We start from the raw sequence: 22465 nt of genomic DNA, 5'->3' as shown, positions 1-22465 counted from the left end.
AATCCAATGGATGGAGAAGCCTGGTGGGCTGCAGTCCATGGGGTCACACAGAGTCAGACATGACTGAAGCGACTTAGTAGTAGTAGTAGTAGTAATCTATATTTTGTATGTGTATTCTTGAGATTTTTATGTAACTCTTTTTCACATATACTGTCCTCTTTCCCCATGTTTATGCCCCTTTTTTCCTTTTATTTTTGTTGGCTGTGTGTCAGTCACTCAGGCGTGTCCGACTCTCTCGACCCCATGGACTGTAGCCCACCAGACTCCTCTGTCCATGGGATTCTCTAGGCAAGAATACTGGAGCGGGTTGCCATTTCCTCCTCCATTTGTTGATTAGGGCTAACTATAAAATTTTGAAGAGTGGCAATAATATGGATATCTTTGTATTGTTCTTGGCTTTTTAGATAAAGCTTCTAAATTTTTCCTATTAATTATCATGTTTCTTTTAGATTTTCCTAGACACCTTTAACTAAATTGAGTAAAGCTGCTGACTTGTAAAGTTTCTATTTTATAACCATGAGTGAAAACTGGATTTAATTGAACTATTCTTTGTCATATAAAAAAATATTTTCTTTTTCACCTAAAATCCATCAATGTTATGGCTTACAACAATAGATTTTATAGTATTACATTATCTTTGCTCTTTTGAGGTTGACCTTTCTCAGTTATAAAGAACTTTTCTTTTTATTGGTGTTGTTGGATTTTGTTTCCTTATAGTTTCATCTAGGATTCTTACAGGTGAGATCTCCCTATGAATTTATTTTCCCATACAGACCCAAATCCTCTACCTTGGGCAATCTTAAAATGTATTTATATAAGATCTGGTAAGACTGTGGAAATTTTAAAAAGGTGTAAAGTGGTAACTTTATAAACACATAAAGGTTTTCTGGAGAGAAAGAATGAGCATAAGAATAAAAGAAAATTATATTCTTTAAAAAAAAAACAAAACCCCAACTTTCTAGAGAAGCACAATCCTCATGAGTGGCTTCAGCTTTGCATTGAGTCTTGTTTTAAAAGAAAATCAAAGTGGTACAATTTGTTTACACTATGATACTTTCTAAATAAACTTTAAAAAAAAGAAAATGATAAACTAAATAATTTTATTAGAATTTTTAAAATAGTTTTTGTTCAAGTGTGAGGGTTATTCTTTTGATATTGAAATAGTTAGATATTATGTCTTTTTTGGTTTATTAGCATTTAAAGAAATAGATATATACTGTATCTATGTAACTATGGTTACTTTGTAATTTTTAATTAAATGCTGTAAAAAATGATTAAATATATGTGATTGTCAATCAGCACTTATAAAATTTTTATTATAAGAAATTCCCTGGTGGTCCAATGGTTAGCACATGGCACTTTTACTGCCAGAGTCCACGGTTCAATCCCTGGAAGGGGAACTAAGATCCTGTAAAACACTTGCTGTGACCAAAATATATATACACATGTATGTATATATGTGTGTGTGTGTGTACATGTGTGTGTGTATCACATGGGCCTTCCTGGTGGCTCAGGTGGTAAAGAATCCACCTGCAGTGTCAGAGACCTGGGTTTGATCCCTGGGTCGGGAAGATTCCCTGGAGAAGGGCATGGCAACCCACTCCAGTATTCTGGCCTGGAGAATCCCATGGACAGAGGAGCCTGGTGGGCTACAGTCCGTAGGGTCACAAAGAGTCAGACGTGACTGAGTGACTAAGCACAGCACAGTGCATATATGACTATAAAAGCTTTAATCATGCAGAAGAGTTGAGAGCATAGTAGATGAATCTTCCTTTTCTTATGACCCCAGATTTAACAATTATCATTTCTATCCGTACCATGTGGTGTATTAATTATATAATTCTTTATGTGTAAGGTCTTTATTGTATGTATGTGATTAGTTAGAGTATTGCACACAGAACAAGCACTAATGAGTTGTACTCTTCCCTTGACTAATGAGTCACTAACAGAAGACACTTTACATATGAGGAAACTGAGGCGGCTGCAAGGTAGGCAGTTTGCACTGTGACAGATTCAGTCTGTGGCACTGGAGACAGAACTTAAAGTTAGCTGATTCCTGCACTTGCACATTTATCCACTACCCCAGGCAAGCATCTGAGGAGGAGACGGCACAGAGGCAGGGAGACAGGCCAAGGGAGAAACGTGAGGAGTGAGAAAGACTTATTTCCAGAAGGAATGGTGAAATCAGTAACTATAGAGCAGGGATCAGGGAGACCAGTACAGAAACACTGATAGTGGAATCGTCCATCTGGAAATCATTGTCAGCCTTGGAAAGAGTGCCTCAGGGTGGGGATAACAGAAACTAGATTGCAGATGTTTTGTGAACTAAAATAAATTTAAGGGTAGATATCATTTAATATAAAAATCATGTCTGAAGTAGAAGGTAAAAACAGGCTATTTACTTGCCCACTTCAGATAAATATGCAAGATAAATTTTCAGAGTCTATTTAAATTATTGAAAATCATCTCTGGAATGTGGTAGAGAATACGTGCCTTGTTGCAGACGATACTCTGTAGTGGGTGCTGGATACGCCAAGAGATTGTATCAAGAGTGGAGGCGGGAGCAGGTCTTCGAAATAGTTGATGTCAGTAATGATTTTTTTTTTAACCTTTCATTTCAGAATTAAGACTTTATTTTTAAAAATCAATTTCAAAGTCTTCTGATCTAGCCTTTAAGCTCAGTTTTATTCACCTAAGATTTTGTTTCCATTTCAGTCCACAAACTCAGTCAGTACTCTGCATTTTGGGGTACCATAGAGAATACTCTTGCCTGGAAAATCACAAGGACGGAGGAGCCTGGTGAGCTGCAGTCCATGGGGTCACTAAGAGTCAGACATGGCTGAGTGACTTCACCTTCACTTTTCACTTTCATGCATTGGAGAAGGAAGTGACAACCCACTCCAGTGTTCTTGCCTGGAGAATTGCAGGGATGGGGGAGCCTGGTGGGCTTTGGTCTATGGGGTTGCACAGAGTTGGAAACGACTGAAGCAACTTAGCAGCAGCAGCAGAGAATAAAAGGATATTTAAATCTTAAAGTTCTATTTAGCTTATTAAAAAAACCTCATTTTTACTCTTATGTCACAGTTTGCTGATTCAGGAAAAAATGATGGCTATTCCTTGACAATGATCTAAATGTGGAAAAATCCAGTTTAGCAGTCCATTTGAATCTCTGCATTTAATTGTTGCGATTTCCCAGCAGAGTCAACCAAGTGAGTTTTTGTATTTGATAGCAGAACACTCAAAAGTATGTGGCTTCATTTTCATTTTCTCTTCATCTTTTAAGGTGGTCTGGGTGTTGCTGACTCTAGTCCCTGGACTCTCTAACTGGTAGAAATAGGTAAGAGGCCGGATGAGGAACTCAGGCAGCAGGAGGAAATCAAAGTAGAAACAGGCGGCCTTGCTCACCCCTGCAGAGGGCGGGCTGATCCCTTCTGTGCGGCGACCATGAAGGCAGACACGTGCAGCAGGCTGCGGGCAGCTTAGGTCCGCCCACCCCTGTGGTTGTGCTGTGGGCAGGGGTCAGGCACATGCTTCTCCCCTCTGCTCCTCAGATGATAGTTTATTTGTGGCCTTTTTTTATCTAATGGTTCATAATGTGCCCCAGCTGTGTGTCACGCAGTTATTTTTAGTCCCTTATAGTTGCTTTGTATTCTGTTGCTGAAGGACATGTTTGTCCAGCTGCAAGCTCTCCAGTGAAGGGTATCCAGGTTACTAAAGACCGTGAGAGAAGCCACTGTTTGTCTCTTTCTATACAATTCATGGAGAAGGCAATGGCACCCCACTCCAGTACTCTTGCCTGGAAAACCCCATAGACGGAGGAGCCTGGTAGGCTGCAGTCCACGAGGTCGCTAAGAGTCAGGCACGACTGAGCGACTTCACTTTCACTTTTCACTTTCATGCATTGGAGAAGGAAATGGCAACCCACTCCAGTGTTCTTGCCTGGAGAATCCCAGGGACGGGGGAGCCTGGTGGGCTGTCATCTCTGGGGTCGCAGAGTCGGACATGACTGAAGCGACTTAGCAGCATACAATTCACAAGTCACCATCACTGCATGTAGCCATCTTGGGGAGGCATAAAAGGTACAGATCTCCCATGTAGGTTTTAATAAATGGTTTGAAAATCCTTTTTATCAAATAGTGTATTAGACATTGACTGTTTTAGCTTGACTAATGATTAATAAGGCTGTATATTGTCACACTGCTTATTTAACTTATATGCAGAGTACATCATGAGAAATGCTGGACTGGAAGAAGCACAAGCTGGAATCAAGATTCCCAGGAGAAATATCAATAACCTCAGATATGCAGATGACACCACCCTTATGGCAGAAAGTGAAGAGGAACTAAAAAGCCTCTTGATGAAAGTCAAAGAGGAGAGTGAAAAAGTTGGCTTAAAGCTCAACATTCAGAAAATGAAGATCATGGCATCTGGTCCCATCACTCCATGGGAAATAGATGGGGAAACAGTAGAAACAGTGTCAGACTTTATTTTTTGAGGCTCCAAAATCACTGCAGAAGGTGATTGCAGCCATGAAATTAAAAGGTGCTTACTCCTTGGAAGGAAAATCATGACCAACCTAGATAACATATTCAAAAGCAGAGTCATTACTTTGCCAACAAAGGTCCATCTAGTCAAGGCTATGGTTTTTCCAGTAGTCATGTATGGATGTGAGAGTTGGACTGTGAAGAAAGCTGAGCACCAAAGAATTGATGCTTTTGAACTGTGGTGTTGGAGAAGACTCTTGAGAGTCCTTTGGACTGCAAGGAGATCCAACCAGTCCATTCTGAAGGAGATCAGTCCTGTGTGTTCATTGGAAGGACTGATGCTAAAGCTGAAACTCCAATGCTTTGGCCACCTCATGCAAAGAGTTGACTCATTGGAAAAGACTGTGATGCTGGGAGGGATTGGGGGCAGGAGGCGAAGGGGACGACAGAGGATGAGATGGCTGGATGGCATCACCAACTCAACGGACAGGAGTTTGGGTGAACTCCATTAGTTGGTGATGGACAGGGAGGCCTGGCATGCTTCATGGGGTCACAAAGAGTCGGACACGACTGAGGGAATGAACTGAACTGAACTAAACTGAATGATTAATATGTGTGACTCTGGTTATAATAATACCGTGCAAAAAGCCCTGTTGTACATATAATAATAGTAGCAAGAACTCCTTGTTGATGACTTCAGGTTTTAGAAGATACTGAGAATTTGAGGAATATTCTTAGGAAAATTTTATGAAAGTTGATGACATTTTTATATTCATTTTTTTGAGTTTTTTGTGGGGTCTAGAAGGGAAGTCATTTTAAATCTTATTTTCCTTGTTTATTTACCTGCCTGAGGGTGTAATTGCACCATCTCTATGGCAGACATTTCTGAAGACATTCCTCTTTTCTTTTTGGAGATTTGAGATTATTTGGTTACTGTTTCTTGTTTTAGCTAAAAGCAAGAATGATAATAAAATAGAGAGTCTTATCTCTCTCATGTATCACAGTACTATTCAAATAGTGGCTCATGAACTAGTGTTGGTCAGGGACTTTTACTACCAAGGTATGTGCTCCCAAGAGTAAGTATGTCTTTTATAGCAGTTTGGTGTTTTCTACGCATCCAGTCTGAGGAGGTCTCATCAACAGTGTGTTATGGAACTTGCATGCTGAGTAGATGGCATGAATACCCACCATGTGAGGACTCTGGACAATAGGTTCAGCGATCAAGGGAGAATTTCTAAAATAATTAGTCTCTAACTTTTGCAGTTTCAAAAATTATGACTAATCCTAGTTGGTCCTGTGAAATATATAAGGAAACAGGTAGAAGCTCTAGGTTAATATGCCATTGGAAGGACTGATGCTGAAGCTCCAAAACTTTGGCCACCTGATGCCAAGAGCCGACTCATTGGAAAAGACCCTGATGCTGGGAAAGATTGAGGGAAAGGAGAAAAGGGCAGCAGAAGATGAGATGGTTAGCTAGTATCATCACTGACTCAATGGACATGAGTTGGAGCAAACTCGGAGACAGTAGAGGACAGGGGAGCCTGGTGTGCTGAGTCCATGGGGTCGCAGAGTCAGACACGACTTGGCGACTAGACAGCAATATGCCCAACACAAGCAGATTAAGATCCATTTGTCTTCAATTCACTTTCTTATAAATTATTTTTTTCTCTAAGTGCCTTTTAAGGTGGAAATAGTCAATGAGATGTTAACTGTTTTAAAAAAATAAATTCCTGAATATATCAATCCTACTTGGAAATAACTTATATTTTATGTTAAAGTTAGGCCAACTCTGAATGGCAACCCACTCCAGTATTCTTGCCTGGAGAATCCCATGGACAGGGGAGCCTGGTGGGCTGCTGTCCATGGGGTCGCACAGAATCAGGCACGACTGATGCGACTTAGCAGCAGCAACTCTGAATGACATCCCTGTAGCTCAGCACAGTTGCTGACTAAAAATACGTCTGCTGTATGTTCTAATGGACATGGATTATTAGAAGCAGTAATAGATAATGATATTTTCTGTTTATGATACATATTTCTTGCTGTATATTTCCCAATTGCGCCTCCAGGTCTGCCTTCTACCCTTCTCCACTTTGCCCTGCACCTTCTGGCGTCTGGTTAGTTTAGCAGATGGAAGTGCAGATAGATGATTGGAGTGCTGTGCTGGGGGCTCCTTCTTGGCAGGCAGGCTCAGGTCAGTTACATCTCTCCATCAAAGGCCAAAGATGTTCCTCGAGCACCGTCCTCCTACAGCTGTTCATTCTGGGTCCTTCTGCGCCTCAGTCCTGAGTATAGTCATGGTTCCCTCTCTTCTTGCCAGCCCCTGAGAATGGCACATCTTGGATTTTTCTAAACTTTATTTTTCACTTGAATAACTCTGCTCACACATTTGGAAAATCTCTTTATTCAGTAACCCCATTTAAGGGTGCTGTCCACTTCCTGCTAGAACCTTGACTAATGACCCAATTTAAAAAATTAGCTATCTTAAAAAATGAAATGCAAGATAATTTAAGTCTATCCGTTTCATTATTTCATTATGTGTCTGACTACTCCACTAAACACAAAATACTGTGACCTAGTTTTGGTCATACACTAATAAATGTGCTCAGAAATATTTCACAAGGGGAATAAATGTGGGTGTGAGAGTCAGCAGGGAAAGCATCATCTAAATGGCAAAAAAACAGACATAAAAAGAACTTTACAAGTGATTTAAAAACAAAAAACAGAAAGCATAGTAATCTAATGATTATCACAAGCACTTAGATAAAGCTTACTATATGCCAGGCTCTTTTCTAAGCAGTATATGTATTTTGACTTATTTCTTCCAGAAACTCTATAAGGAGGTACTATTCCCACTGTGCAAATGAGAAGGCAGATATAATTCAGTAAATCAGTGAGTCTGGTTGTGTTCTCTTTACTATCCTGCGCTGCTCTTTTAACGGTTTTGCCAATTAAACTGCTAAGGTATAACAAAGACTGAGCGTTATATGAAAGGATCAGTTTATAATAGTGACATAATATAAATAACATGGACTTCAAAGCTGAGTTTGACTCCTAGGTCTGAATTTTAAATTTAAGTTCTTCCTTAATATAGTTTTATTCTTAAGCCTGATTTTCCTTCTTGCCACCCTTTTCCCATTAAATCATGAATTTGCATGAAATGTATTACTGGGTGCTGTCAGTGCGTTTGTATTCTGATATAAAATTTAATATTTCTCTTCAGGTTTATGATCTGTGAACATGCCTAACAAATCACCTGGGATTGGCAAATCTGAAGTGGCATCTTCCTCTTATGAAAAATCAAAGTAAGTTTGCAAGAAAACTTCATTCTGTTAAAGTAGTAGACCCATATATATATTGTAGAATTTAGAAAGTTACAGAAAACTGTGACCACTAACATATAATTGCTCATAATTCAGTGTTGTTGTTTAGGCCTTGAGTTATGTCCAACTGTTTTGTGACTCCATGGACTGTAGCCCATCAGGGTCCTCTGTCCATGGGATTACTGGAGGCAAGAATATCCAGGCAGGAATACTGGAGTGGGTTGCCATTTCCTTCTGCAGGGGATCTTCCTGACCTAGGAATCAAACTTGCATCAGCAGGCAGATTCTTTACCACTGAGCCACCAGGGAATCCCTCATAGTTAAATGACAAAGAATAAAAATGTTAAGGTTTACTATTCTATAAAGTAATAACTTTGTAATGATTTTTTATAAGATCATATATTTCAAAAACTTTAAGTTGCTGTACTAACCCATGAAATGCATAAGAGACTGTTCAATAACTGCTGAATGATGACGCGTCTTTATTTCTAAGCCCTTTGCTGTTTCGAAGTAAGCCACAGTAGAATATTTTTCTGCATTTCAAAGTATTTCTTTGGGATAGGTTTCTGAAGTGAAGTAAGTGACTAGACTAAGGTTTGTTAATTTAAAAATGGTTTGGGATTCTGAGAAACTTAAGAGCTTCTTTAGGTGTGCTGGGTTCTCGTTGCCGCACTCAGGCATTCTCTGGTTGCAGCGGGCGGGTGGGGCTCTCTTCACTGCAGCACGTGGCTTCTTTCTGCCGCAGGGGTTTCTCTCTCTGTGGAGCACAGGCCCTGGAGTGCGTGGGCTTCAGTCACTGTGGCCTGTGGGCTCAGTCCTTCCAGCTCGTGGGCTTAGAGCGCGGGCTCAGTAGCTGTGGCACGTGGGCTCAGTCCCTCTAGCTCCTGGGCTTAGGGCTCAGGCTCGGTAGCTGTGGCACGTGGGCTCAGTCGCTCTGCAGCATGTGGAGTCCTCCTGGACCAGGGATTGAACCTCCATCCCCTGTGCTGGCAGGGGGACTCCTGGCCACTGTAGCACCAAGGAAGTCCAAGAAGTTTATAAGAACTTAAAGAGCACAATAGAGTATGTAATAAAACTTATGTGTTGATGTATTTCTGTTTGTTTCAAATATTGTTCTTTAATAAAGAATGCATGCATGTGTGCTAACTTGCTTCAGTCGTGTCCAACTCTGTGCAACACTGTAGACTGTAGCCCACCAGGCTCCTCTGTCCATCGGATTCTCCAGGCAGGAATACTGGAGTGGGTTGCCATTCCTTCTCCAGGGGAGCTTCCTGACCGTCCCCCAGCCCCTGCACCCAGAGATGGAACCCACATCTCTTACATGTCCTGCATTGGCAGGTGGGTTCTTTACCACTTGCACCACCTGGGAAGCCCTAATTAATTAACAAAGAATAGATAGCAGATACAGAGCAGGCAACGGCACCCGACTCCAGTACTCTTGCCTGGAAAATCCCATGGATGAGGAGCCTGGTGGGCTGCAGTCCATGGGGTCGCTAAGAGTCGGATACGACTGAAGCAACTTAGCAGCAGCAGCAGCAGCAGCAGATAGCAGATAAACCGCTTTGACCACATGTCCTTCCAATTATAATTGTGGCATATATTATTTCCATTCACTTTTTCACTTTAATAGATAAGAAGATACATAAGATTATATTTTCCATTCCATTTCCTAAAGTACATACCTAGGGATGTAATTATTGACTATGTCAAACAGAACATGTTAATTCTGTCTTTTTTCTTCCTTTTTTTTAAACACCAAAACCATTTTGTACTGGAGTAAAATTGAAGAAATGGGAAAACAACTAGACCATTCAGGTATGACCTAAATCAAATCCCTTATGATTATACAGTGGAAGTGAAAGTGAAGTTGCTCAGTTGTGTCTGACTCTTTGCCACCCCATGGACTGTAGGCTACCAGGATTCTCCATCTGTGGGATTTTCCAGGCAAAGTACTTGAGTGAGTTACCATTTCCTTCTCCATATGATTATACAGTGGAAGTGACAAATAGATTCAAGGGATTAGATCTGATAGAGTACCTGAAGAACTATGGCTAGAAGTTCGTGACATTGTACAGGAGGCAGTGATCAAGTGATCTCTCTCTCTTTTAGTTGCTAAGTCATGTCTGACTCCATGGACTGTAGCCTGCCAGGCTCCTCTGTCCATGGGATTCTCCAGGCAAGAACACTGGAGTGGGTTGCCATTTCCTCCTCCAGGGGATCTTCCCAACTCAGGAATAGAACTCGGGTCTCCTGCATTGCAGGCAGATTCTTTATCAACTGAGCTATGAGGGAAGCCCCATGATCAAAACAATCCCCATGAAAAAGAAATGCAAAAAGGCAAAAATGATTGTCTATGGAGGCCTTACAAATAGATGAGAAGAGAAGCTAAAGACAAAGGAGAAAAGGAAAGATATACCCATTTAAATACAGAGTTCCAAAGAATAGCAAGGAGAGATAAGAAAGCCTTCCTCAGTGATCAATGCAAAGAAATAGAGGGAAACAATAGAATGGGAAAGACTAGAGATCTCTTCAAGAAAATTAGATATCAAGGGAACATTTCATGCAAAGATGGGCTCGATAAAGGACAGAAATGATATGGACCTAACAGAAGCAGAAGATATTAAGAAGAGGTGGCAAGAATACACAGAACTATACAAAAATAATCTTCACAACCCAGAATCAGGATGGTGTGATCACTTACCTAGAGCCAGACATCCTGGAATGTGAAGTCAAGTGGGTCTTAGGAAGCATGACTATGAACAAAGCTAATGGAGGTGATGGAATTCCAGTTGAGCTGTTTCAAATCCTAAAAGATGATGCTGTGAAAGTGCTGCACTCAATATGACACCAAATTTGGAAAACTCAGCAGTGGCCACAGGACTGGAAAAGGTCAGTTTTCATCCCAATCCAAAAGAAAGGCAATGCCAAAGAATGCTCAAACTACTGCACAATTGCACTCATTTCACACGCTAGCAAAGTAATGCTCAAAATTCTCCAAGCCAGGCTTCAACAGTACATGAACTATGAACTTCCAGATGTTCAAGCTGGTTTTAGAAAAGGCAGAGGAACCAGAGATCAAAATGCCAACATCCACTGGATCATTGAAAAAGCAAGAGAGTTTCAGAAAAACATCTATTTCTGCTTTATTGACTATGCCAAAGCCGTTGACTGTGTAATCACAACAAACTGTGGAAAATTCTTTAGGAGATGGGAATACCAGACCGCCTGACCTGCCTCCTGAGAAATCTGTGTGCAGGTCAAGAAGCAACAGTTAGAAGTGAACATGGACCAACAGACTGGTTCCTAATTGGGAAAGGAGTACGTCAAGGCTGTATATTGTCACCCTGCTTATTTAACTTATATGCAGAGTACATCATGAGAAACGCTGGGCTGGAAGAAAGACAAGCTGGAATCAAGATTGCCGGGAGAAATCTCAATAACCTCAGATATGCACATGACACCACCCTTATGGCAGAAAGTGAAGAGGAACTAAAGAGCCTCTTGATGAAAGTGAAAGAGGAAAGTGAAAAAGTTGGCTTAAAACTCAACATTCAGAAAACTAAGATCATGGCATCCAGTCCCATCAGTTCATGGCAAATAGATGGGGAAATAATAAAAACAGTGAGAGACTTTGTTTTTGGGGGCTCCAAATCACTGCAGATGGTGACTGAAGCCATGAAATTAAAAGATGTTTGCTCCTTGAAAGAAAAGTTATGACCCACTTAGACAGCATATTAAAAAGCAGACATTACTTTGCCAACAAAGGTCCGTCTAGTCAAGGCTATGTTTTTCTCAGTAGTCATATGGATGTGAGAGTTGGACTATAAAGAAAGCTGAGCACCGAAGAATTGATGCTTTTCAACTGTGGTGTTGGAGAAGACTCTTGAGACTCCCTTGGACTGCAAGGAGATCCAACCAGTCCATCCTAAAGGAATTCAGTCCTGGATATTCATTGGAAGGACTGATGCTGAAGCTCAAGCTCCCATCCTTTGGCCACCTGATCTGAAGAGCAGACTCATTTGAAGAGACCCTGATGCTGGGAAAGATTGAAGGTGGGAGGAGAAGGGGACAACAGAGGATGAGATGGTTGGATGGCATCACTGACTCACTGGACATGAGTTTGAGTGAACTCCATTAGTTGGTGATGGACATGGAGGCCTGGTGTGCTGCAGCCCACGGGGTCGCAAAGAGTTGGACACGACTGAGCTGCATAGTCAGTTAACAGTCTAGTGATAGTTTCAGGTGAACAGTGAAGGGACTCAGCCATGCACACACATGCATCCATTCTCCAAATGCCCTCTCATCCAGGCTGGCACGTAACACTGAGGGTTCCATGTGCTATACAGTACGTTTCTGCTGGTTATCCATTTTAAATATAGCAGTGTGTACATGACCTTCCCAAAGTCCTTAATGCCGCATCCCCTTGGCAACCAAGAGTTTGTTTTCTAAGTCTGTGAGTCTCTTTCTGTTTTGTAAGTAAGTTCATTTGTATTATTAATTCTGTCTTTAGTGACTAGTCATTTTTGTAATTTGGTTAAAAAAAATCTGTCTATACCACAAGATCAGGTGGATATTGTTATAAATTATTTTTTTAATCTTCCTGTTTTTTCTTTTAACATATATGGAAATGACTTTTGTTAATGATAAGTGAAGGTCCAATTCCTCATTTTTGTGTGCATACTTGATCAGTACTATGTATCAAAAAGAATATCTTTCTTCACTATTTTTCTAGCACAACTATTACATAAATCGTGTCCACACATAGTGGGTATGTTTCTGGGCTCTCTTTTCTATTTCACTGGTCTGTTTGTCCCTTATTATTATTATTATTTTGGCCACACTGTGCAGCTTGTGGATACTTAGTTCCCTGGACAGGGATCGAACCTGGGACCTTGCAGTGAAAGCACCAAGTCTGAACCACTGGACTGTTGGGGAATTACCTGTCCCTTTTTATATTAATACCAAGCTGCTTTAATCACTGTCATTTAGTGATAATATTTAATAGTCAATATGACACATTTTCCAAATTTCTTCTTCAGTAATAATCCTGCATATTACTTCTACTTAAAATTTTTATTTTATTGAGGTGTAGTTCAAAATAATAGTTGCTGGCATAGAATATAGTGATTTAAAGTTTTTGGAAACTGTACTACTTTCAAAGTTATTATAATATTGGCTATATTCCCTGTGATGTACAATATATCTTTGTGGCTTGTTTATTTTATACATAGTAGTGTGTCCCTCTTAATACCCTACCTCGACCTTTCCCCACCTCTTTCCCTCTCCCCAGTGGTAATTGCTAGTTTATTCTCTCTACCTGTGAGTCTCTTTCTGTTTTGTTACATTTATATTTTTTACTTTATTTTTTATACTCAAAATATAAGTGGCAACATACAATATTTGTCTTTCTCTATCTGATTTATTTCAGTAAGCCTAATAACCTCCAGGTCCATGTTGCAAATAGGAAAGTTCCATTCATTTTTATGGCTGAGTATTATTCCATTTAATGTTTATATCACATTTTTGATCCACTCATCTGTTGATGAACACTTAGATTGCTTTCATATCTTGGTTGTTGTAAATGCTGCCAATGAATGTTGAGGTGCTTAATCTTTTCAAATTAGTGTTTTCATTTTCTTAGATGTGTACCTAGAAGTGGAATTGCTGGATCGTGTGGTAATTCTTTTTCAGTTTCTGAGGAACTTCCACATTGTTTTGCACCATGGCTGCACCAGTTTCATTCCCAGCAACAGTGTACAAGAATTCCCTTTTCTCCACATCCTCATCAACGTTGTGCAAGGATTCCCTTTTCTCCACATCTGCATCTGCGTTCATTATTTGTGGTCTTTTTGATGATAGACGTTCTGACAGGTGTGAGGTGACATTTCACTGTGGTTGTGACTTGCGTTTCTCTGTTGAGTGGTGTTAAGCATCTTTACATGTGCCTGTTGGCCTGTATATCTTCTTTGGAATAACGTCTACTCAGGTCTTCAGCCTGTTTTTTAATCAAGATGCTTGTTTATTTTTGATATTGAGTTATATGAGCTGTTTGTAAATTTTGATTATTAATCCTTTATCTGTCTTGTCAGTTTCTCCTGTTCAGGAGATTATTTTTCACTTGGTTGGTGGTTTCCTTTCTTAAGTGAAGCTTTTACATTTAATTAGGTTCCATTTGTTTATTTTTGCCTCTGTTTCCTTTGCCTTAGGAGAAATATCCAACAGACATTTGCAATAATTTACATTGAAGAGTTTTCTATGATTCCTTCTAGGAGGTTTTTTTTTTTTTTTTACTTTTGTCTGTGCTGGGTCTTTGCTGTGCATGGGCTTTCTCTAGTGACAGCGAGCAGGGCTACCCTTCACTGCATCGCATGGGCTTCTCATCGCCGTGGCTTCTCTTGGGTGACTCCTCTCGCAGCAGCTCTAGATCATGGGCTTTAGAACATGGGGCTTCAGTAGCTGAGGCACAAGGGCTTAGTTGGCCCAAGTGAAAGCGAAAGTGAAATCGTTCAGTCGTGTCCGACTCTTTGCGACCCCACGGACTGTAGCCTACCAGGGTCCTCCATCCATGGGATTTTCTAGGCAAGAATACTGGTGTGGGTTGCCATTTCCTTCTCCAGGGGATCTTCCGTACCCGGGGATCAAACCCGGGTCTCCCGCATTGCAGGCAGACGCTTTACCGTCTGAGCCACCAGGGAACCCTAGTTGGCCTAAGGTGTGTGAAATATTCCTGGACTAGGGATCGAACCGGTGTCCCCTGCATTGGCAGGCTAATTCTTATCCACTGTACCACCAGGGAAGTGCTCTGCTAGGAGTTTTATTTATTTATTTCCAGTATGGCATTTAGGTCTTTAATCCATTTTGAGTTAATTTTGTTTATAGTGTAAGAAAACATTTAATTCTTTTAAATGTGGCTGTCGAGATTTCCTAGCACCACTTACTGAAAAGACTACCTTTTCCCCTTGTATATTCTTGTCTCCTTAGTCGTAGATTAGTTGGCCCTAAGCGTACAGGGTCCTTTCTGGGCTTTCTGTTCTTTCCCATTGATCCGTGTGTTTGTTTTTGTGCCAACACCATGCAGGTTTGATTACACGTGGCTTTTGTCTACATCAGATCATGTGGCAGTTCCAGCTCTATTCCTTCTCAAGATGTGTTTGGCCATCCAAGGTCTCTTGTATCTGCATGCAAAATAAAATCATTTGTTCTAATATTGAAAATTGCCATTGGCATTTTGATATGGGTTGCGTTGACTCTGTAGATTGTTTTGGGTAGTATGGTCATTTTCACAATATTAATTCTTCTGATCTATAAACACAGTATATGTTTATGTTTGTGTTGTCTTTAATTTCTTCCATCAGTGTCATATATTTCCAATACAGGTGTTCTATATTCTTAGTTAGATTTTCTTTTTACAGAAGTGCTGTCTGTCTTTTCTTAGATTTATTCCTTTGTATTTGGTATTTTTGATCCTATTATAAGTTTTATGCACATTTTAAAATATATTTTCTCTAGCTATTGCCATTAGAAGGATAATTGATTTTTGTGTATTGATTTTTACCTAGAGATACTGCTAAATTCCCTCTTTAATTCTAAGCATATTTATCACAGTCTTGATTTTAAAGGAATGCTTTAAACATTTTGTGATTAAGCATGATTTTTTTCAAACTTTAACACTTAAGTTGTATTTTGTGTGTGTGTGTGTGTGTGTGTCTGTGTGTGTGTGTGTTTTAAATAGGCTTCATTACTATTTTAAACAGTTAATTTCCCTTTGTATTTTATTTATGGCTCATTATTTTCTTTTTCATTATTTGCTACTTCTCAGACTGGTTTTTCTTTTACCAGATGTATAACTTTTTGAATTTTCTTTAGTGAGATTTTTTGTTGTTGTTAGTCTGAATGTATCTTTATTTTATTCTTGAAAGAAATGTTATTTTTGAAAGAAATTTAAAACTGAGTATGAAATTATCCTTGGTCTGTTATCACTTTCGTTGTTTTTTCCCAGGACACTGATATCATTCCACTAACAGCTTCCATTTGTGCTGTTGGGAAGTTAGTTGACGTTTTGATGCTATTTCTTTAAAGGTTAATCTGTTTCCCCCAACTTTGGGTGCCTTAAAAAATTTCTTTTTCCCTTGTATTCTGCAGTTTTACTCTGATGTGATAAATTATTAAAAAAAAAATATTCTACTGGATTTCTTGTACCCTTTGTATTTGTGGACTGTGTCTCTTTCATCATCCCTGAAACAGATTAGATATCGTTCCTTCAGTTATTACCTTTCTCTTTTTGTGAGACACTGCATTGAGTGCATATTAGACCATCTCATTTTATATTTCATGTCTTTTACTCTTGTCCTCATTTTCCATCTTTTTGGTTTTTTTAATGTATTTTGAATAATTTATTTTGATATATGCTCTGTTTTCCACATGACTAATTCTCTCTTGTTACCAATTTATCCACTGAGTTTTTGAAAATATATTTTAAACTTCTAGCAGTTCTTTTATCTTTATTCAAATCTTCTATGTAGACCTATAGTTTCAGGTTGCCAGCACATATTTTTGAGCATATTGTGGAGATAAGTATGATGGTTTTATAATTTGTTGATAAGTCTTAAGACTGAGGTATAAATCTATGTTGAGATTGATCATATATATATGTATATATATTATTATTATTTTTTTTCTTCTTTCTCTCCTTCTCAGCTGAGCAGCAAGGTGGCTTTCTCTACGGCTCCCTGAGGTTGGAAGAAGAGATTAGGATTCGTCCTGACTGCTCTTACCTCAGATATTTAGTCAGACAATGTGGAGAGAGTCTCCTCCACAAGTCTCAGTTTCAGGTCTCAGCACCTTGAAAATCCTGGATTTTTTTTTTTTTTTTTTTTTTTACTGTGCAGTCAGTTAGAAAACAGTTTGTCTTGTTTCAGTGGCCTCTTGTATCAAAGTAAACCAGAGTCTCCCCCTGGGACCAGCTCTTTGAGATGAGGTGGAGACCTATGTTGCGTGAAGGGATTTTACCTTTTTTTTTTAATATGCTGCATGAATTGTCAGACCTCATACTGTATTTGCTTCACTTATTTGTCCTAGAAACAAGAGCTTTGCAGGCTTAGTGTGGCATCTGTTAAAAAATGCATGTAGGGCTCCATGTAAATCCTTAAAGTGAGGTGCTGAAGTCCACACATTTCTGGACCAAAGAGGAGCATACAATCTTGCAGTGAATTACTGGTTCAGAACATATTATTTTGTTACTTTTTTCTTTTATAACTAAGAAATGTTTTATCAAGGTGGACTATGGTCTTTTGCGCTTTCTCCTTCATTTTAGAGATGGAAAAGACCAAAAGATTTTGAAGACTTGTATCAACTATACACATTTATTAGCTGACTGGAAAAAATTAAAAAGAATATAAATCTTACATTAGGAAGATTTAGTCAAATTATTAGATTATTTTACATCGGTATCATAGAAGCTGCTGGACTTTTTTTTTTCTACATCTGGGGAGTTATAGTCCTATAGTTTTCAAGGCTTTCTGAAATGTTAATAAACTTGAACTTTTCCCCTTTATCCACTACACCACCAGGGAAGTCCTTCTGCCCATTTTTTGATTGGGTTGTTTGTTCTTTTTATATTGAGCTGCATGAGCTATTTTATAGTTTGGATATTAAGCCCTTCCTCTCTGCCCAGCTCCTCTGTCCAGTGGGTTGCCATTTCCTTCTCCAAGCATCTTCCTGACCCAGGCATGACACCTGGGTCTCCTGCATTGCAGGCAGATTCTTTACCAACTGAGCCACTGGGGAAGCCTGTCAGTTGCTTAGTTTGCAAATATTTTCTCCCATTCTTAGGATTGTCTTTTCATCTCATTTATAAGGTTTCCTTTGGTGTGCAAAAACTTAAGTTTAGTTAGCTCCATGATGCCATCCAGCCATCTCATCCTCTGTCGTCCCCTTCTCCTCCTGCCCCCAATCCCTCCCAGCATCAGGGTCTTTTCCAATGAGTCAACTCTTCACATGAGGTGGCCAAAGTATTGAAGTTTCAGCTTCAGCATCAGTTCTTCCAATGGACACCCAGGAGTGATCTCCTTTAGGATGGACTGGTGAAAGGTTGTTGCTGAACCACACAAAGACGCTGGGATTCTTGGCCTCCAGAGGAGAAGAATTCAATCCAGGGCCAGAGATGAGGCTTGATTGCTCAGAGCTTTTGTGTAATAAAATTTTATTAAAGTATATAGGAGATAGAGAAAGCTTCTGACATAGACATCAGAAGGGGGTAGAAAGAGTACCCGCTTGCTAGTGTTAGCAATGGAGTTATATACTCTCCAATGAATCCAAAGAATGTCTGGAGGTTGTAAAGATCTCACCAGACCTACTCCCATAATTTACATTTTAAGATAACAGGATTAGCCAGATGGTTTAATCCAGAGACAGTCCTCAGGCAGGATACATGATCTTAAGGACTATAGAGGGAAAAAAAAGTTTGTCCTTTCTTCGCCCCTGAGAATTCCAGACCCCTCTCTCCTTGGGGACCCCTAGACTTCTTATCAACCTGCCTAGGAAATGACTCTCTCACTGGTTGGATCTCCTTGCAGTCCAAGGGACTCTTAAGAGTCTTCTCCAACACCACAGTTCAAAAGCATCAATTCTTTGGCGCTCAGCTTTCTTCACAGTCCAACTCTCACATCCATACATGACCACTGGAAAAACCATAGCCTTGACTAGATGGACCTTTGTTGGCAAAGTAATGTCTCTGCTTTTGAATATGCTATCTAGGTTGGTCATAACTTTCCTTCCAAGGAGTGTCTTTTAATTTCATGGCTGCAATCACCATCTGCAGTGATTTTGGAGCCCCAAAAAATAAAGTCTGACACTGTTTCCACTGTTTCCCCATCTATTTGCCATGAAGTGATGGGACCAGATGCCATGATCTTCGTTTTCTGAATGTTGAACGTTAAGCCAGCTTTTTAACTCTCCTCTTTCACTTTCATCAAGCGGCTCTTTAGTTCCTCTTCACTTTCTGCCATCTTAGGCTATGAAATAAAAGGTGTATGTTGAGAAAAGAAGGTTAGCCAGGGGTAAAAAGTTAGAATTTCCAATTCCTTGGAGCTGCCATATTAAGCCCTGATTCCTTATCATGGTCTGCCACATGAAAGAGAAATAAGGTTCTATTTTGATTAATTTATCATTATTTTGCACTTTTCTAACAGTTAAACTGGTTTCTTTACCCTTGAAATAAATATTTTTAGGTGTTTCTTCAGTTGAATTTTCTAGAACAAAGCCTCCAAGCAGTGCTCCATAGCTTCGGTTGTCATGTCAGCTTTTTTCTATTGCCAGATGACTAATTTACTGTGCAACTTAACAAGAATTAATTTGTTTTTAGGCCTTGATCCAGTTGGATAGGTAGGGAAGAGTTGGCTATAATGCCAGCATCCTGGGAGACTGTTGTAAAACGTAGTGAATCATTCCCTTGCTCGTGTACAGTACTGAAACATTGCCGTTAATATTCCTTCACTGACCCTCCACTTTGTTCCCTCAGACTTGCTGATCACAGGCCCTAGCATCTCTGTCTCCACTTGAATCAGCTGGTTCTTAGGGTTTTCTGGCAGACACGCATCCAAGTTATAGAAGGTGAATGAGTGTTGCCATGGTTCTATCCATTTCCTTCTGGGAGATTCTTTTGCCCTTACAATTTTGGTGAGATCTTCCCGAGTGTCCTTGATTTCATTAAACCATTATTTGTGGCATCAGAGGAAGATTAACTCATTTTCAAAGGAAAAGTCAGATTCATCTTAAACCATGCATGTATCAGTCATTGATTTTTGCTTTTCTTTGGCTAATAGGAGAAAGGACGGAGATAAAGTTCGAAGTTCTTTTCCAAGCAAAGGAATATAGGCAGCATTTGTCTATCTGTAGTAGTTAAATATGTCAGCTTGAGTACTGTTACCTGTGTGTATCTGTGTGTGTCCGCTCAGTCGTGTCTGACTCTTTGTGACCCTTATGGACTGTAGCGTGCCAGGCTCCTCTGTCCATGGGATTCTCCAGTCAAGAACACTGGAGTGGGTTGCCATTTCCTCCTCCAGCAGATCTTCCTGACCCAGGGATCGAACCAGTATCTCCTGGGTCTCCAATGCCAGCTAATTAATCCTTTTTGGTATTATTAATTACATTTAATAAACTTTAGAAGTCTAGATGTTTCTTACAGACAACCTTGAAAGGACCATTGAGTGTTAACAAATGCAGAATAGAATGGTTATAAATAGAGAAGCGTTCATTTAGAAAAGGAATTAGGTTTTTGTTCTTGTGAATAGTTTTCAGCCTTCAGTTTCTTCTAAACGGCTTTCTGCTCAGAACTCTGTATTAACGGCCCCCTTGCCCCTCACCTGTTTGGCATTTTCTTTATTAGTAACTATTAAGGAGGAGGGTTTGTGTTTTCAAGGCTTAAGACAGTATTCCATTTGCTGAGACTGAATCAAACTTTAAGACCTAAAGAAAAACAAGGACTTAATACAAACATATCAAACCATAGATATTTTTAGAAGTGGATCTGAGGCCTATATTTGCAGCCTCATACCGTAAAGCCTCTTGCACATCCATACTGTGAAGGTTCTGTAATCAGTTACACAGGCATCAGAAATGACCAAGTGCATTTTCAGTGTCTCATTTCAAAAGTCCAGATTCAAGATCAGTGCCTCAGGGCTGACAAATGTGCAGAAGATATTTATAGAATAAATCTAAATATATGCCCATATCCCCAACTCTCTATTTATGCCCTTCAGATTACTCAAACTGTTCCTGAATCCCTTATACATTTAGTTGTATCATATACATACCTGAAAGGGCCAGACCATTCTTTAGTTATGCTGGTTATTCTTTAGTTATGGGTTTTAGGAAGCATCAGCCAGGTTAATTGTTATTTAAAATTTCAGTTCCATTTTCTTCACCTTCCCAAAACACCAAGCTTACCAAAAGTATAGTCAGATTGTTTGTTGATTTTATTAGCACTATGTTTAAAGCATGCAGTGTTTATTAGCACTATGAAATCTAGATTCTGGGTTTGTTTTCTTAATTTGTTTTTACTTATTTATCCATTTGGCTGTGCTGGGTCTGAATTGCATCATGTGGGATCTTTGGCTGCAGCACGCCCACTCTTAGCTGTGGCATGTGGGATCTAGTTACAAGGTCAGGGGTCGTCTCCACACCCCTTGCTCTGGAAGCATGAAGTCTTAACCACTGGACCCCTGAGGAAGTCCAAGCATACTGTTTCAGCTACTCAAACTACTCTCTTAAAAACCTCCACTGACTTCCTGAACGTTATCTCTGGTGATATGTTCATTCACCCTTAGTCTTCATCTCTGCAAGACGTACGTTTTTGATCATGGTTTTCATCTTCAGTCTATTCTTCTTTGGTATCTCAGTCTAATATTGTTTGTTTGCAAGGAACAGGCACCTGTCCAACTTAAGCAAAAGAAAAATCCAGTGAAAGAATGCCGGGCTGTTTTGTGGAATGTGAGAGTGGAAGCTATAGCCAGTCCTCATTCATTCATTCATTCACTACTTAGTATGTGTTCTCCAAGAGACATTGGAGATAAAATGGTCAACAGACACAGTCTCTGGCTATACGAGGCTATACACTCAGGCTGTATATGAGCAAATAGTCCAACAAACATGGATCAAGGTTACAATGGCAAACAAGTAGCTCTGTGCTTTGTGGTATTTTGTTGTCTTGAATGACAACAAAAGCTACCTCATGGCTGTACATAAACTTTCAGCTCTGACATCACCTAATGAAGGTATTAGCTAATTATTTCAAATCCCTGGAGAGGGTTTAATTGGCCTGTGCTGTACTTAGTCACTCAGTTGTGTCCAACTCTTTGCGACCCCATGGACTGTAGCCTGCCAGGCTCCTCTGTCCATGAGGATTCTCCAGGCAAGATTATTGGACTGGGTTGCCATGCCCTCCTGCAGGGGATCTTCCCAACTCAAAGATGGAACCCAGGTCTCCCGCATTGTGGGTGCGTTCTTTACTGACTAAGCCACCAGGGAAGCCCAAGAATACTGGAGTGGGTAGCCTATCCCTTCTCCAGGGAACTTCCTGACCCAGAATTGAGCCGGGATCTCCTACATTGCAGGCAGATTCTTTACCAGTTGAGCCACTGGGGAAGCCCTTCAGTTGGCCTAGCGAGAGTCAAATATCTATTGTGACTCTGTGAGCTAAGGCCAGGGCAGGGGAGGATGGAGCCATAGTGCTAATATAGAAGTTGGACCCCCTGGCTGAGCAGGGATTGTGAGTAATGGACAATTCTCATAGAGCTAACACCCCAAGTTGTATACTTGTTTGAATTCCACTGTACTATTTCCCTAAATCTCCTATCATATTTATCATTCTTTCCCTCTTGCCTCCCACCCGTGGGATTTGTCCAAAGATCTCCGTTGATTCTTTTTTTTTCCCCCAGTACTCTTCCTCTTGAAATGTCATGGCTTTGAATACATAGGTGAACCCAAAATCTTTATTTCCAGGTCTTATCCACTTCCTTGGAGAAGGAAATGACAACCCACTCCAGTACTCTTGCCTCACAAATCCCATGGGTGGAGGAGCCTGGTAGGCTGCAGTCCATGGGGTTGCTAAGAGTCAGACTCGACTGAGTGACTTCACTTTCAATTTCCACTTTCATGCAT

The 22465-nt window shown here is 40.1% G+C and overlaps 1 protein-coding gene across 13 annotated transcripts in view; it reads left to right on the top strand.

Moving 5' to 3' along the window:
* The window catches only part of TMEM232 (transmembrane protein 232), a 263478-nt gene that overhangs the window by 7730 nt on the left and 233283 nt on the right, over positions 1-22465 (top strand). For 5 of the 13 annotated variants that reach the window (XM_070794131.1, XM_070794128.1, XM_070794129.1 and 2 more), the window contains exons 1-2: positions 7708-7789; positions 9585-9622. Coding sequence is in view for 8 of the 13 variants with exons in the window: in XM_070794118.1 (XP_070650219.1) it covers positions 7725-7789; positions 9596-9622 (92 nt within the window). In the remaining 5 variants the exon portion in view is untranslated. Of the gene's footprint in view, positions 1-6531; positions 7378-7707; positions 7790-9584; positions 9623-22465 lie in introns of those variants that run through there. The other 8 variants (XM_070794118.1, XM_070794124.1, XM_070794121.1 and 5 more) reach the window with 5 other exon arrangements.

The sequence above is a fragment of the Bos indicus genome, chromosome 7 (genome assembly GCF_029378745.1).
Source record: "Bos indicus isolate NIAB-ARS_2022 breed Sahiwal x Tharparkar chromosome 7, NIAB-ARS_B.indTharparkar_mat_pri_1.0, whole genome shotgun sequence".
Lineage (NCBI taxonomy): Eukaryota > Metazoa > Chordata > Mammalia > Artiodactyla > Bovidae > Bos > Bos indicus.
This window is presented reverse-complemented; position numbering and strand designations above follow the sequence as displayed.